Genomic DNA, 18,464 nt, shown 5'->3' on the forward strand with positions numbered 1-18,464 from the left:
AACGTCAGAGGCTGTCAGGTGGATTTAAGAAAACTCTGATATTAGGGCTTGTTAGGTGACTTAACCAGCAGCTAACTCGATAAGATAGGGAAAAGAAGATTTCAAATAATATAATCTGTAAATACAGCATTCGTAAAACCACAAAGTTTGTTTTATATATCTCTCAATGACCATGTAAATTCAGAAATAGCCGTCCCACGTGTAACCCATATCAAAGTCATTGAATTAAAAAAAGGTACATTTAATATTAGATTACGCCAAGTCTTGAGTTAATTGTGGCAACTCAAAGGTCACGTTTAAATGGGGTTATTTGTACGAACTACGGAATTATTGCTCAATGAGCGTAGTTTTAAATTAATGTTTAATTAACTATTGCCTGCCTATTATTGTAAGTAAATAGGTTATAGTAGACAAGTTTATCGACCCAAAACTGGGTAGGTATGAAAATCTGTAATTTTTTAAACAGACTCATTCCTTGGAAACGTTCACCTAGTTTTTGAAGTTTCATAAGAGCTCGTGATAGGTGTAGATATAAAATCTTTTGACTTTGACACATCCTTCTTAGCATTACTAGAATTTTATGTTACAGACAGGTGAGCGCAGTGTGTCATATTCTTTTGCTTCGAAGATGCTGCTGCCAATCTCAGAGAAAGGCGTTAAATGTCCCAGTTGGTGCTTTAGTGGTTATTCCGCCACTAGACGGTCGCTAGAGCGTCGTTCGTTCTTCAGGTGAGGTCGGTAATTGGGGCAGGAAGATGTAGTTTTGCTCCAAATCAGATCATCATTAGATATTTTTCTCCACTTACCCCCTATCCTTGGCAGAGCGCAGGGGTGGCGGCGGCGGGCGGGGTGCGCGGTCGCCGCTGTCAGCAGACAGGGAGGCAGTCTCTCCTGAACAGTCGGAGTCGGAGGGTGTGGGACGCAGAGGCTCGGGAGATGATGATGATGACTTACCCCCTATTCTTGGCAGAGCGCGGGGGTTGCGGCGGCGGGCGGGGTGCGCGGTCGCTGCTGTCGGCGGACAGCGAGGCAGTCTCTCCTGAACTGTCGGAGTCGGAGGGTGTGGGACGCAGAGGCTCGGGAGATGATGATGATGACTTACCCCCTATTCTTGGCAGAGCGCGGGGGTTGCGGCGGCGGGCGGGGTGCGCGGTCGCCGCTGTCGGCGGACAGGGAGGCAGTCTCTCCTGAACAGTCGGAGTCGGAGGGCGCGCGACGCAACGCAGCCGCGCGTCCTGCCGCGCCGCGACGCCGCTCACCTGGTGATGCGAAGATAGAATAAGAAGACTATATATAACTCTTTGGAACCATGCAACTAGCTTGACGTTTCGAAAGAGCTTTTATAGGCTTACTTGAAAAAAAAAAAAAATGACTTTCGACTGTAATATCTAATATAGCCCAGTATACTGGCTCATGTTATGAAGTTACCTAGGGGAATTGGGTTGCTCCAAGTAACTGGTTTGAGGATATCAGATATGCAGTCGCTCCTTGTAAAACACCGGTACTCAGCTGCATCCAGTTAGACTGGAAGTAGGAGGATGATAGTACTTAATGACTCATGACGTCATATCGTACTGGTGAGACAAAGGTGACGTAAGTATATAGGAGCGTTGACACACTTCTCCATATGGCGTCAATTTATGACGTGATGGGCATTGGCCAGTATACTGGACTTTATTTCGGAACACAGACTTAGTATCCTTTCTGGCTGAGATGAAATTTGGAAAGGTATTGCTGATACCCTGAAGTCATAGATAGGCTACTTTTTCATCAGGACTTCCCTAAAGGCGCGGGTGAACCGCTGACCATTGCCGGAGGTGTTTGACGCTTTTGATGAAATTAAGACTTTAGAACACTGTCATCATCATCATCATCATCATCAGCCTATCGCAGTCCACTGCTGGACATAGGCCTCTCCAAGTGCACGCCGCTGAGATCGATTTTCGACTTTAGAACACTGTATTTTATCGTAATTATACCCATGTCTTTAATGATAAGCTGAAGGCCAGGTCATGAGGATGTCACAAAATTAATCATCATTTAAAAAAAGTGTAAGTTACAATAACTTCAAACTAAGAGAAAATGATCACCAGAACATAATTATGCCAATAACAGCGTGCAAAATTTCAGCAGCGCTAATTGAAACATCTGACTCCACTAACAAGACAAAATGTTCGAATTCAATAAACTTAATAAAGCGAATAAAGATAATTCAATATAAACCGCGAGGTTCATTAACGATTTCACGCCACAGTTCATTACAATGGCAATCTGGAAAGCGGACAACGTCACGTGTTTGAACGAGTATTGTAAACATAACTGTGATAGACAGATGTGTTTTATTAATAAGAATTTTCATAATATTTGGATGTCTTTTGAAAACTGACTTCCGGATGTGTCGTTATTTGTATTAGTATTTTGGTTCGCTTTCGTCAGATTTTTCAAAATAATTTTATCGTAATTCTAGATTTTTTCGTAACTATTTTGGAATCAGCATCTTACGATTACGTACAAGATGTCAAACAAATTGGAAATAGACTTCCATTGTATACTGATAATGTATATTTTCATGACATTTTTGAAGACCGAGACAAAATGCATCAATCCATTAACTAAAACCGACTGAAAGATTAATTAACCAAGCCAGATGTTATATCTTTCAGTACGAAACGCATCAATTATCAAAAGCAAATTGTCACCAAATAACCTTGTAGCGAAATAACCCCAAGACACATTTCTTATTCACGTTCCAATGCATTCAAAGTCGTTGTGAGAACAAACCGCAAAACTTGTCAAGACCTCATAGAACATAGAACCACGGAGTAAGGAAATATGAGTGGAGATGCCTTAATGCAGGTAGGTCAGGCGCCTTTTTCTAGGTCAAATTCCTACGGTGGGCATGACCAAAACGATCAGTTACGTGTGTGTTAACGAAGCGGTCGGGTTCTTTGGGATATCTGTCAACGATATTTGGTTTATTACAATTAAGAGTTGGATCAAAAGAAGGCATTTAAGCCGTATCGTTCTTCGTCCCCCGCTCACCCGCATTTTGGCGCGCTACTTTCTTAGGCGATGTTCCGTTATGGCACCTCCGCTAGTAATTTTGTTCTCCATGGAAATACCGCAAAAACTTTAAATTATCGGGTCGAGGTGGCGCACTGCGACTTAATCTAGGGTAAACCAGTGCACCATAATGCCATTGTGATTAGCAGCTATAGGATCACACGCGAACCGAAAATTCATACCTAATTTCTGTATCGACATGACCTGAATCTTTGAAGACTTAAAACTGTAATTTGATTTAAATATAATTTCACGCTTACTTCGCAAAGGCATAGGCAATTATAAAATTTACACATTTAAATTTACGCGGTTGTCAAAGCTATATAACTATAAATTCCAAAATTGTTCAATTGCTGACTGTCACAGGCAGCCAAAATATCACTTCTACATAATTCTAAAACCAACATTTACTTTCTTGTTTCAACGATATGGTATTTGGCATTCATGTGGTTATCCAGACGGGTGCAATCTTCCTTTAATACCATAGTAAATTCCTTAACCAAAGTCCCCACCTTCTAATAACAACAAAGATAGTTTTTTTATCTTCCCAAGTCGGATTAGTACACCGTCAATTGCAGTCTTCATTACAAGTTGAGAATTCAACAAATAACAATTTTCGCTACTTGCGTGCGAGTCCTTAAATCTCTCAGTTTCAATTTCACGATACCTAAGTGCCTGCTTACCCAACAGAAGCAACAAGCGTGTTGATAATAAACTACAATTTGGATTCACCATGACCGACATGTGACGAAACATTTCCTTACACAAAATGGAATTTCCAAAATGCTGGTAAAATTATGGAGTACATTGAGTGTCGAGCAAGGAGGTAACAATTGGAAGTATATATCTTTGTTTCAAGCTAATTTTATGACCAAGACATACGAAAAACCCTGTCAATCTTCTTGATAGGTCTCAAAATATATTTAATTGGTTTGTTTTCTTCATAAGTAGGTCTGACACCATTAATTCCTGGGATTCGTTTAGTTATTTGTTTAATATAACTCACGTTTGTTCTCGAGGCGCGTCGGCTCTGTGACGACATTCTTCAGTCCTCCTTGATTCATGACTTCGCCGCTACACGCGCCCAATAGTAACCATCTTAATTCAGCTGAAAAGGAGAAAAACACAGATTGAATATCTACTTTAGAAGATAACACATTATTGAGAAATATACAACGTAGAAATTAAAACCATCAAAATCTTCCACTGAAAATAACTCGCAAATTAAAATAATTAAAACCAACACAAACCTACAAGACATAATTTTGACCGAAACTCCCATAAACGTAACTAGGGATAAAGGTTCAACATTTCAATTGAGCCTTAGAAACTGCCAAAACAGAAAAAAAATCTAAGAGGAACCTACAAAAGAACACAAACAATCAAAATTCAGATCGAAATAAAGCTAAAAGAAAACATTTGGCTGCCTACAAGCGAATAGACAGGATGACGTAACCCTATTACTGCAAAGCTGAGATCACCCGTAATATCTCGATACACGTAAAATTAACTATCATTCATGGCAATTACGATTATAATATATTATACTGCTGTAATGAAGGAATAAAGGAGATTCTGAGAACCTACACTTTCATGTTTATGTGCAGTAATTAGCAACACAAATTCAAAGGTGCCGGTTCATGTAATTTTCGTCATTAGAGGCAAATTCTGTCGCCATAATGTCATTATAAATTAGTATTAGTCCACCAGTGTAGTCCAAGATTCATTCTGTTTTAGAGACTACATAGTATCCAAAGAAGTATGACTTCTAATAGTTGCCAAAATGATTTCTCAATATGCATGGGAAGCCTAAAGACAAAGGACGATTATATTACGACGATACACACACAGTTGTGCATGTAAATGAGTATACATGATAATATTTTCTATAGACTATTTGTAGAGGATTGTAGGAGGAAACTAAATAGAAGTTGAAAGATGGAAAACCACGATTTATGAATCCAGATTAGCAACTGATTACTTAATAGCGAATTTAAACTGTTATCAAGTCAAGCAATTGATGTCAATGACGAGATAATTTTGCTGAAAGACAAAGATCGCAAAAAACCGCCAGTCAGCACTTATCTTAATTCAACTGTATTAATGTTAGTAAATGAAAGACAACACAATTAGTCTGCAGTCTTTAAAAATCCTTCTAGCTTTTATTTCCAATTGTATTTTTAGTCCAATTTAAATTAAAAAAATTTCTTAGCTCAACTTGTACTGTTCGTGTTAATTTAATATTTAGTAGGAAACTCGTAACGAGTGCAACAACGCATCGCCATTGCAGTTACAAAAGTAGGCCGCTGCTGTAAAATAAATACGATAACAGCGTTGTTTTATAGCGATATTAATGATAGTTATGGCCTTACTACAAAAACTTTAACCCCTGTTTTACACTTGTCTAATAAAATTTTGGCTGCAAAATGAACCGTATGTCAACGTCATAATTTGTCATTTTTTTAGACAAGGCATAAATTGACGTTTAAAAGTTTTTGTGGTAAGACGGTTAATGTTTAAATAAACATTAATCAAACGTCGCTCCCAGTGGGATGCCCCGAGGAACAATTTTAGGACCACTATTAATTTTGTAGGAGGTAACTTTTCCTTTTTTGTCATGCGGGCTATGGGGCTTAGTAGCGTAACAGGTCTTACTTATGGGACAAATTGGTATATGATATGACTTCTTCCTCCGAGCCTTTTTCCCAAACTATGTTGGGGTCGGCTTCCAGTCTTACCGGATGTAGCCGAGTACCAGTGCTTTACAAGGAGCGACTGCCCTATCTGACCCCCTCAACCCAGTTACCCGGGCAACCCAATACCCCTTAGTTGGACTGGTGTCAGACTTACGGGCTTCTGATTACCCGTAACGACTGCCAAGGATGTTAAATGACAGCCGGGACCTACAGTTGAATGAGCATTATATCAGCAGTTTTATAATAGTCTGAATTTATACATATCTTGTCAATGGTAGTCCTTATTTGGGCAAGCCAAACTTATGGGCACGAGATTAAAACGTAATTAAACCGCGGAAGTTTGTGTATTATACATAAATAAACACGCTTTTACAGATAAGGGTAAATCCTTTGGCTTATATAATCAGTATATTATGTAAGTTTGACGATCATAAAATATTTAGCACATAGCCATACCATATCATTAGTGGCAATTCATATTTATGAGTTTTTCGTCAAATTATTTTATCGCCTAATTGGTTAATAAAACGAAACCATATTCTTTTAAAAGCGTCTAGTGAATTGCTTACTGAAAGTCGACCCACTAGCCTATGCCATTAATCACTTTAACCTACATACAATGGGGTAAGTTACGAGCTATTTTCACATGAAATAATGCCTATATTGATAAAGCATTATGGCAAAATATATCTAATTCTTGAAGAGAATAGAAAATCCTTATAATAATAATCGCCTCCAAGGCCGATTTCGGCCACGGCGGCGGCTGTTCTCATATCAGCCAGCTGCGCAGGACATATTTATAGAGCACAAGATTTGCTAGGATACAGATGCACTCTCTATTCCTTCACCCTTACTAGCCCGATGGGACGGTAATCCGATACGATCAGAGAAAGACCAGGCGCAGGACCGACGTTTACGTGCTCTCCGATGCACGGGTGTATCAATCACCAACTCCCAGCGAGCGATTTCGGCCCTACTTCCCCTTTGGAACCGAACCCGAGAGCTCAAGCACAGCAGCCGCTCCTGCGACCACCAGACCAACAAGGCAGAAAATCCTTACGAACATTATAAATGCGAAAGTCACCCTGTCTTTTTGTCTTGCTTTCATGCGAAACTATTGGACCGATTTAAATGCAATTTGGTACTAATTTGGTGATAGGCTAGAGCCTGAGAAAGGACCAGACTACTTTTTTCCCTATTGCGGAAAGTGTTTCCCCCGCAACGTGGATAAAACAGCGGGAAATAGTTAACGTGGTAATTAGGTTTTTCCTGAAAGTCAGTTGACTCACAAAACAATAAATGATAATATTAATAAAATTTATAATCAGTGCAGTAGTACCTATTCTCAATAGTTTGAACGGGTTCTTCACTTTCATTTTTACTGTCTTACACTAGAGCACTCTTTAACACTTATTTCAGAAAGGTATTTTTCAAAAAACCATATTATTATTTTTATATTTCTTACACCTAATGCACTTTATCACCAATGATGTCCCAACTTCGAACTGTGGTTTTATCAACAAATATAAAATAGATATGAATTTTATCGATATAGTCTGTCAAGGATATCGATAAAAATTTTTTTTTATAAGATTTGCAGATATTATCTGCGGCGTAGGTAGGTAATTCCATTACTCATCTTTTGTACCGAGACAATATATTGCATCTTTTACTATATTAAATAACTTTGTTTCCCTTACAGTAATTGACTATCTGTTTTTTGCAGTTCCCCTCGCATCTCGGGGAATTTCCTACCCTTAACAGGATAAAACATAGCCTAAGTTACCCGAGGATAGTGTAACTTCAAAACACTGGAAAATGTTTCAAATTGCTTCAGTAGCTTCGGAGCCTTTGGGGTCCAAAGACCCAACAACTTCAAAAACCCTGCACAGGACATATTTTTTGGCAGCAATTCCTATGTCAAAGATCAAATACCTACACTAGAGAGACACCATCACCCTCATTATCAGTATATCTCTTAAACGATAAGTTTAAAGGATTTGTACTAAGCATTTTATCTCTAAATCCGAAAATACAAAGCACATAACAAGATTACGCGGTCTGTACATTTATTTTCGGGACAATGACGCACGCTTGATAGATTCTTATGTAAATACACATTTACTCATGTGCTACAAATTATTTATTCTTTGAAAGTAATACATTTGTTCGGTCAGTCACTTTTTGGGTTCATTTTGGAAGACCCCGTCTTTGTATTGCATGGTAGCTAAGCCCCGCGGTTGTTTATTCTCTCCGGGGAACTTCCTCCTGTACCCCGATAAAATATAGCCTGTGACACTTACAAATAATCTTTCTTACTTATGGCGAAAGAATTCTCAATATTAGTTCAGCAGATCCAGAGATTATCCCCGACAAGCTCTCAAACTTTACCTCTTTACATTATTAGTATTATATCTCCGAGTTCTAGCCTCTCCAAAATCGCGTCCATTGTCAAGAATCGAATATCGAGATTCCTCGCTCCATCGATTGCATCGAAATCGGCGATGTGTACTCGGAATATCGTTGAGAACTTGCCGGAGGGGAACAAGTCGGAAGCGGATGGTCTGGGGAACTGAATTGTCGCTCCGTGAGACTGGAAGTAGATTCGTGTACGCCCACTTCCGAAAAACGTTCTGCCGTTTGTAGGTCATTAGGGAACACCTTGGCCCCACGGCTTCACTTTCAACCTTACACCAGACCTCTATCTATACAACATAGTGCCCCGCTGTCTGTGGTTTGGTTGTTTTTGTTTTTTAATCAATTTTGTCTGTCTTTATTTTATTTTTATGTTTAACTTTTTCGTAATATTTTTTTAATTTGTATTCATGTTTTTAATGATGTCCCTTGCCGAAACAGCGTTAAGCATGTCCAGGGTTGTCTCGGAACTTATTAAATTTCCGAGGCAAGGACACGCGGGTCAGCGCTGAAAACCAGCGCTGTTGTCTCGTGCCTGCGTGCGCGAGGCACAGCATTTATGCTGAGCGCTGTCCCTTTTTCGCAAGGTGGCGCAAATGCAGCGTATTTAAATTTTTGTTTGTTCGTTCATTAGTTTTATTTGTTTTATTGCTTTTGCGTCGTTTGCGATAATAAATGGTTTTTCTTTCTTTCTTCTTTCTATCTATCAGGGAAAATTGGCATCAAAATCCGGTCAGTAGTTTTTGAGTTAGATCCTCATACAGTAAATTGTTTCAAGTGAAACCACGAATCTCTAAGGTTTTATCGAACTTTCGATTTCAATTTGTTACATCAGTTTATAAAACAGTCCCATTATTTATTCCCGTCTAATTCACTGACACAGCTTACCCATTATATTGTCCTAACTTTGCTACTTAACTTAGTTCATTAAACATTTGATTCACGCGATGGGTCGCGCCATTATGTCATGGCAATGACATCATCGTCTGCCGTCGTGTTTGCGAGCAAACCTGTGTGGACTGGTGTACAGTGTAGGTCAACTCTAAGGTGTGATTCAAGGTCGTGCTATAGACATCCAAATTTTTGTTTTAGTTATTCTTTTGTCTTGTTTAACGGCTTAAGATATATTTGCGAGTCCTTTGAATTTTTAAATTCATTTAACTAAGACAATCAGCTCGGAGACTACGTTCTTTTATGTCTTGTGATTATTATTTCTCTCAACTAGTAGATTTATGTAAACACAGCCTTTTGTAATCACAATAATTCGCGAACATCTGGCCTCTTTGAAAACACAAGCTTGTTATTCTTTCTCAAGGAGTTGCTTTGGAATATCTAATTGCAGAAAACAAAACACGGCCTCATTCAAGTACAATTAAATAAGAACGGTGTGTTTAAAGAGATAAGCGAAGCTCAAAAAGATGTATTAGATCTAAAGAGTATGAAAAGCTGGCTCTTATCGTTCTTTACTTTGGCTGATAGTCGGACATAAAGCGTCGGGTATATAGGTCAAGGGTGTGACACTTTTCGGGAGATTCGCCGTGGCTATTCACTGGTGCGTTCCGTTTATCCATTGACCGTCTCTCGAGCATAATACAAATTCCAGTTTTGCTTAGAACCTTCTAAGTTACTTTGAGCAAGATAGTGGCTGTTTGAAAGAGGAATGCGACACTTTATTGGCTTTCAAGTCCACGATGTATTTTATATTTGGGTAACATGGGAATACCCAACTAATGACGCATACTGAATTAGGACAGATCCAATATAGTAGTTTTTGTAGGACTGGCAAGTTACACTATCCAAAACAGAAAAGATCAACTTACAACAACTTCGGGGAAAAGGCATCCGTTGTAAGAAAGGGCTCGGATTTCTTGACACGTAAAGATCCTTAGGTGTTCACAAAACCTTCCTTATATCACAAATCAACGGACAAAACATTGAGGAAATCGTCATTCAAGGAAAACTGCGGAAAGAGACTGGTATATTACAGCATAAAAATTGTGCGGGTAAACAATGAAACCTTGCATGTAGGACATAGGTACCGTACGTTAGAGCTGACTATGAATAATAGAAAGGGGTGACTTCTAGACCTAACTACATAATCTACACTAGCTGTGAAAGTATGGAAATAATTGGAGCGAAAATTTCTTTTGGAGACAGTAGAACTAACCGAGCAAATGCAGAGAGATATTGGTATTGCTAAGTAATTGGGTTGTGAAGGTCAGATGATAGTGCTGCGCAACACTTGGACATAAATGGAGTCCACGTCAATATACGTAGTAGTGGAAAATGGCTAATAATAATACTGTCATTCCATCCCATGGTGTGTATTGAAAAATGTATCGAAACAGAATATCGTCAATTTATCATTTACGGCTCATTAATATCGGCATTCTCACAAACAAGTAATCGAATTACGAAGTTTTAGAAGTTCTACGAAAGTTAGTATTTTGGTATTTAGTTAGAACTCTCCAGACTTGAAACCGCCAATTAATTAGGATATCTAGGACGAATATTGTGTTCTTAGGAATAATGCAAGGTTAATAGTTATGTAGAACTTCTCAACGCTCCCGAGTGAGTCGTTGGGGAAGTAATGCAGAATAGATAGTAATATTTTAGATAGATAATTTACTTTTGGCTTCCTCTTGGTCGATCTACGAGCGTATTAAACGAGTTTCCTATAAGTGCTCCCTATGGATTTACTGGTTACCTAATTCACGCTATCTGGCTTCTAAGTTTTCAAATGTTGTAGTTACCTATCTTCCACAATTTTACATGGAGCGACCGTCTATCTGACCTCGACAATGTACTACTTACTGGGTACAAATGTGCCCCTGGTAAGAATGGTTGACAGAAGCTACTTAATCAACCCAGATAAAAAGTATCATGTTTTTCTCCGGTTTGTGTTTAGGCTCTGTGCCAAATCCGGACAAGCTCTTATTTGGGAAAAGGTAACAGGACAGAGACTTTTGTATCCATTCTATAAGCATAAGATTTATTCCAAATGAGATTTGCTACACACGCATAAACGAAATATGATTCAGAGTTCTTCTACCTTCCTTCCAGGTTAAGAATATTATCGTCTAGATTTTTGTTAGTTCTACTAAATAAAATATCGTACTTTCAATAACGTTTAAAATTCCAAATTCCAAAGTTCATGATATCGGCCACCAAACTGCCATTGTTTTCGCGGAAATATGATATTATCAGCATTGTCGATAGTGGCCTAATAATGCCGGAAATTATTGTATTAGTTCATATTTGGGAATGCGAGTACAATTGATAACACAAATAGTAAAGAGGTAAAGATCCCAGAAACTACTAAGCTGATTAATGAAAATGTTTCAGTATAGAAAGGAACATTTTCCTTGAATACTAAGCTACGCTTTTCGGCATAGAAATGTAGGCGATGTCGTTTTTGACTACCTACGATCGAAGATAAAGGGCGGACGTTTTGGGCTGTCGTTTGTAAATCTGACAATCACAAAGTACTGATCTTCAGCATAGTTCAAATTAATCATTTAAGAAGTATTTATTGTGGCTCGAAGTACTCCTTGTTCAGCAAAGATAAACTCAACAGCTATTTTCATGATAATTAAATATATTACACGTATCTACGAGAGTTACACGTAAAATGCAAGTTGTAGTAAGTAAATAGCTCTTAAACACAGTAATGATTCATTTCCTTTATAATTATATCCGCAGCGAGTTAAAATGACTTTTGGAGCACGTAATATTTATTGTGGCAACATTTTAAATAAATAAAACTTTATGCGCAGTGTTCGCTTAAAAGTGATTGTCCAATTTCAAGGACAGCTATTAAAAATATCGTTTTTTATCGCATATTTTCAGGTGCGGATTTTTCTCTATCGTATGTGTTTATGAAGGTTATGGTATGTTAAACATAAGGTTATTTATTTGTTTTGCACCTGTCGATTGATATGGTAACTCCATGACAATTAAAATGGGTATTTTATTGTAATTTTATATTTCTTTAGTCATACGGTTCCTTGTCGCAACGGTCAAGGATCTCGCATTAGAAGATTTAGCACACTAAAAACTGCTTTATTTAAAGGATTTGAAACACGTACTTCCTCTAATGAGCTGTCCTTTTTCTTTTCCTATTAGCTAAGGCGCTTGCACCAAATAGTTGTATATTTCCTCTAAAATGACGACTGGAAGTCAAAATTACCCCTCAGAAGATTGGCACCTCTTACGCAGGTGACTCCAATTCAGTCTAACTGCTTATAATTTCGTCGCCACCTATGTCGACCGCAGCATTCTGTCATGCTATCCATCAAAGTGGTAACAGGCCATTTACTAGTACTAAAAGTGCTGCTTAAACAATGGAATTAAATCAGTATTAAGTGGCAGAACGAAAAACTCGTTTCATAATGAGTACCTTGATGCTATAGGTAATTAGGGGTATATAGGTACTTCATATCTATTGGTGTGGTTAGCAACGAAGACATTGATTGAATGAAGCGATCTGTTATTATTTTTGTCTGGAATCTAATGACGTCTTGCGTCATTTGTAGCATAGGTCAATAGAATTTCGGGACGGAGGTATTGCCGTCTTTGAATTGCCCTGGTCAGTTTAGAAATCAATTCTTATTGTGATAAAAACTGAGGACAGGTCATTATCATTAAACTAGCTTTTATCCAGCTGTCTTACGTTCGGATTCCAGTCTAAATGGATGCGTCTGACCAGTGTTTTACATGGAAGACGCTCTATCTGATCCCTTCAAACCAATTACCCAGGCAACCTGGTATGTAGAAAAAATGGAAGTATGACGAAAGGTGAGGTTTTCAAGTATTAAATCATCAAGCAGCCTAGAATAATAGCTACGTACTGATCACAAGATTATCAAGTCAGCAAGGTTTATAATACCTACAGGTGGAAGGTTATATAGTAAGCAGTCATTGGAACGACATAAATTCTGCTAAGAGCGAAAGTTTGTTATGAATGATGGATGGTCGCTGCTTGCTTGAGGATTATGAAGTTCATAGACCGACTAAGGATTCAATGATATGGAATTATGCCCAGAGATAGTCAGAATAAGGATGCGATAAGTTGGGAATGGGCAATACAACTTCAAATGCGACGCTTTAAAGCGAAAAAATCGTAAGTGTAAATGACGTAACTTTTCAGGAAGATAGGAATGTAGGATGTGCTTTGCGATGTTATCTTCCTAGAAAAGCAATAGAAGAGCCAACATGCATTTTCGAGGTTTTGTCGTGGGTTGAAGCTCGGTTTCGTCTGTGCACGACAAAAATATGTAATTTTTAGGCATGTCAAACCGATAATGGCTAGTTTGTAAGCGCTTTTAAACCTTTCAACGAAAATTCGTCAGACACATCATATAGATCACATCAGACACATCGAAAATATTCAAACCTCATACTGAAGCAGGTAGAACTGAATCACAAAGCTAGTATTATAACCACTTAAATAAATACCCAGCATTATGTACTTTAGACTTAAGCCATCTCGCTATAAAAGATAACAAAATGAACCAACACAGTTAAAGTAGGTATTCAAATTGATTCTATTGTATTGTAATGTGAATTCTAGCTGGGAACCTCTTGGCTTTTATATTCTCTAGTAGTTGAGCAATTGTGTAGTCAGGTGTTAGTCATTTTGTTAAGAATAGTGCTGATGGATTGACGCCTTTAAGTGTTCTCCTAATGGAACATGTTATGAGAATTTATGGTTGAATTTTGGACATCCATTTCCTTACATTGGCGCTAGTTTAAAAATGGTGTAGACATAAATATGTTGCTGTCTTTAGTGGTTTTCAAAATAAATTGTGATATTTGTTTGACTTTAAAAAAGTATATGTTATAATAAATCTCAGATCTGATACAACTTTCTATGTTTCTAAGAATTCTTCACTACAATTTTTATTCAATAGTTTTACAAAATGATCTTATTATAGGGAAACTAAGTATCAAAATATTCATCCGCATCGCTGTCAGCTGGGATCGTGCCCAAAAGGCTGGCTGCATTGCCACGCTGGATGGCAATGCATATCCTTTGACCGAAGTATAGGCCAGCCCTAAGCCAGTTTCTAAGATATAAACAAATACATAAAAACTTTTATTACTCTATTAGTAAAGATTTAGATAATACCACCGTATCATATAAAGCTTAAACATTATTTACAAAATAAACACTCCTCATAAATATTAAAACTAATTTATATGTAAACATTGAATGGACACATCTTTATGTACATTACTGTATAATTTGTAATATATTAAATACTTTGTCTGAATAAATTATTTATTGATTTTACAACAGAAAATGCAGTATTAATTTTGTATTTGAAGACAGAACATCATCCTCCGAGCCTTCTCCCAACTATGTTGGGGTCAGCTTCCAGTCTAACCGGATTCAGCTGAGTACAGTCAACCTCAAGTCAGTGGTAACAGTTTTATAGGAAAATCGTACTTATTACTATTGAGCTAAGGTGCATGACAGTTACCACTGATGTGCGGTCTACCGTACCAGTGCTTTACAAGAAGTGACTGCCTATCTGACCTCCTCAACCCAGTTACCCAGGCAACCTGATACCCCTTTGGTTAGACTGGTGTCAGACTAACTGGCTTCTGACTACCCGTATTTTAAGACAATACATGTTGGGAAATGATTAAGTGGTTGTAAATATGTTAATTGCTCTTTAAAGTAAGTGTACCGTGAATGTCAAGATGTAAGGTTAAACCTTTGTTTAGAATTATGTATATCATAATAACATTTTTGGGAGTACTTTAAAAAGATGCTTACGAGTATGTACTTTGAGACTCATTTGTAATCCAGCCACTGCGGGTCATTTGGCAATTTACAAGCCCGAATTATAGGCTCTGTCTTGATTTTACCTACAATAAAATTAGATAGCAAATAAAAATTTTATACAAACCAGACTAGAATATGGGTCTAGCTATTAGTACTTAGCATTGTCATCTTCGGAGCCTTTTCCTATTTTCACTGACTTGATTTTTTCAAAATAGTCACAACAATGAAAATCAAGTTTTAAATGATTTTTACGTAGATATGCAAACCATCTAATTTTATAACTTAAGTACGTAATTTAAAAACGTAATCTAAGCAGGTAACCCATTCGCAAAGAGTCATGTTTATTACCTAGAGACCAAGGTTCAATAGGTCCAAATGACCTTCAATTATTTACCGAGATTAAGACGTATGTACGTACTTCCTCGTTACAACTATTTTAAAAACTTTAATCATGGAATTTAAGTAGTATGCCAGCGGTTATTTTATTAAGTGTTTTTTTTTACATAATTAAATTGTTGTTAGTGTGTTGTGTCAATCTTTTAAATTACCTATTTAAGAAACAATTATGAAAGGTAAAAAAATTATAAATAGTGATATGGAATTTAGTAGTCCATTTCAAAAGTAGTTTTCTATGGAAATGGAAAACCCAAACTAATTGATATTAATACTTATTGTATCAGTAACTATGAAAATATATGAAGGAATTCATATCTTAAATATCTTTATCCTATGCATACCACAACTAATAGAGTACTTCCCGTGCAATAACATTAAAATCACAGACAAACCTAGTTTATTAATAAAAACTCTTTGATCTAAAGTATTATTAGCGGCTAACAAAATGCTTTTGAGCGATATAATTTATATTTTGGCAGTTGTCCAACTATACAGTTCAATTGATTTTTGTTTTGATATAATAAAGTTTAATATTACTATCCAATTAAATTATAATTTAAGATATTAATTTGCAATTCCCTGTCCTAGAATTTAGATATGAAATAACAGCTGATCCTACAAAACTATTTTAAATACTGATAAAATTATTTCTAATAAGATTTAGACCAATATGGGGCTGTGAAGAACTGTAAACTGTGTGAAATAAATCACTCAACCAATCTATGAATAAACACACATCCATTAGCTACATTAATATATCAAAAATTATTCTCAATGCCAACTCTTCGCGGTAGGAAAAAATAATACGGCTTCCCAACATATTGGTTGGTGATACTAAGTACATTGCAAGCCAGCCTTCAACCAGGCGAGCAAACAGGTTTTATCGCACCACAGACACTAATAAACCTTAATCACCTTCATAATAAACACTAATGCCGCCAAAATTACCAGAAAAATTGGGTGTCTTCGACAATAAAAATTAATCTATTTAAAAATTATACCACTGCCGCATACGTAAAACTTGGCACTGTCAATCCGCACCAAACATGTTTAACAACAAAAATATGCAATATACTTACGTAATACACTCTAAATAACAGTCAGAACACAAACATCACAGTAGTAATTGATTTTGGATATCGCCGATCAGATTTTTTTAACACACAAGATTCGCAAATATAAATTAACACAGAGAATTTTTATTTACAATATATAATGGTGTTCACTTGTTACACGTACAATTTACAGTTCATTTTAGTAATAATTGATATAATTTAGAAAGAAACTCGTTAGTATGAAACACCATTTTGAAAGATTGAAGAAAAGATCGTCAAGGATTTTTCCCCTTCTTTCATGTCAACTGCTTGCGTCATTGCGGCAATTTGACGTTTGTAATACTGATGTTACCAGAGCTGGGATACATATTTCCATTTTATGTTTTTACATGTTACAACAGCTGTTGTAATAAAAAAATTCACAACAGTTACATTTTAACACAATTTTTAGGACTGCCTGCATCAGTTGCCTAAAGAATTTACGTCAGCAAAATGCTTAAATTTTGGATGACCGATAACTGTTAAGAAATCAAATCGGTATAACATGAATGGGGTTCCAATAAACATTGTGTTGTTTTTTTTTAATTATTAATAATAAAGACTTGAGGATTGAGTATTAAAATTTCATCGAAATGTAGTGGAGCGATGCACGAAGGAGATGACGACAAAATAACTTTGCCCCTCTGAAGCTGACTGTTCAACAGCCAATGCATTATTGTTTGAATACATTTAAGTGTCTACTTATGGGGTAAAATATTTGACGTCGTTTATAGTCTCATGTTTTTCTACAAGACTGAAATTAATCAACCTTCAGATTCATTTTCAAATATTCAGTCTCATCTCAGATTTAAGGGAAAACTTTTCATGATAGCAACATTATTTTTCCTCCATATTACAGAGGTTGCGTTCGTAAATTGATATTTTTGTGACAAAGTTGCGTTCACACAGCAATAATTTAAACGCCATGTAATTTAATGTTTTGCAACCAAGTAATGTAAGCTAATATTCGGTACTTAGCAGCTACACTGTAATTTGTCACTGGATCATTGAAATAATAAATTACTGTTACTTCTGGAGCGCCCTACATAAGTAAAAGTAGGTAGGTATAAAATCAAAAGGACCCGTAATTTCGCATTTCATTTTATTCAGAATACTTTTAATATAAATAATTTTGCTTAAGTTTATAGTTACATTTTTATCTCCTAAATCGCAATATCGTGACTTAAGATTAGAAGATTCTGCTCTAAGCTTAATAGCCATAATGCTCGTTAAGATCAAAAATACGTGCCCATAATTGTATAGATAAAGATGACCTTAAGTAATTTAGTTGTTTCTAGATGTCAAAAATAAAGGAGGTCAGGGTCTGGGAAGGGCGTAACGTGGGTAATAGGGACATATCGAAAAGGTATTGTTAACTATTTATTCTAATTATTGTCTGCTCTGTCTATTTAGTAGTGTTATAGTCCGGTTTCGTGACTTTGTAACAGTGAAAGAATAGTAGCTCCGGAGAATATTCGATTCAAAGAAACAGACAGTCAAATCTATTTATATACCTATCCTATAGAGCAGTCTTTCCCAAAGTGGGCGATAACGCCCCCTTGTGGGCGCTGCAGGTCTCAAGGGGGGCGGTAAGAGACCCAGAAAGAAAATGGGGGCGTTGTGTAGAGGCTTGGGGGGTCATTTGTAATTTTATTTACTCTCAACAACAACTTGTGAACATCAACTAATATGAATTAAAAGATTGATCAAACTCGGAAAGTTGGAGCGCCGAAGAAACAAACACATACAGCTGCTGACTGTCGATCCAGTCAGGGTTTCTTTTAGTTTGTGTTTAATTCCGCGTTAAATTTGAGAAATTCTCGAACAAACACTACTTTTATGTTCCAAAACTCAAACATTTTCGCGCTCGCTTCGCTCGCGGTTTCTCTACTTTACACTTGATTTTTTATCACATATAGCTACTTTTAATGTCCCATTACTCAAAAAAATTCGCGTTCCCTTCGCTCGCGGCTTCTTCATTTCACAGTTGCCTTTTGTTATATATGT

The 18,464-nt window shown here is 36.9% G+C and overlaps 1 protein-coding gene across 8 annotated transcripts in view; it reads right to left on the reverse strand.

Moving 5' to 3' along the window:
• Positions 1–16,744, reverse strand: part of LOC124641213 (oxysterol-binding protein-related protein 6-like) — a 41,546-nt gene extending 24,802 nt beyond the window's left edge. For 7 of the 8 annotated variants that reach the window (XM_047179233.1, XM_047179232.1, XM_047179231.1 and 4 more), the window contains exons 1-3: positions 16,443–16,743; positions 4,070–4,171; positions 1,103–1,259 (exon numbers count right to left, since the gene is read on the reverse strand). In XM_047179233.1, the coding sequence (XP_047035189.1) occupies positions 1,103–1,259; positions 4,070–4,127 (215 nt within the window). In that variant the 5' untranslated portion in view covers positions 4,128–4,171; positions 16,443–16,743. Of the gene's footprint in view, positions 1–1,102; positions 1,260–4,069; positions 4,172–16,442 lie in introns of all 8 variants that reach the window. The other variant, XM_047179228.1, reaches the window with a different exon arrangement.
• Positions 16,745–18,464: the final 1,720 nt, after the last annotated feature.

This window comes from Helicoverpa zea, chromosome 22 (genome assembly GCF_022581195.2).
Source record: "Helicoverpa zea isolate HzStark_Cry1AcR chromosome 22, ilHelZeax1.1, whole genome shotgun sequence".
NCBI classification, from domain to species: domain Eukaryota; kingdom Metazoa; phylum Arthropoda; class Insecta; order Lepidoptera; family Noctuidae; genus Helicoverpa; species Helicoverpa zea.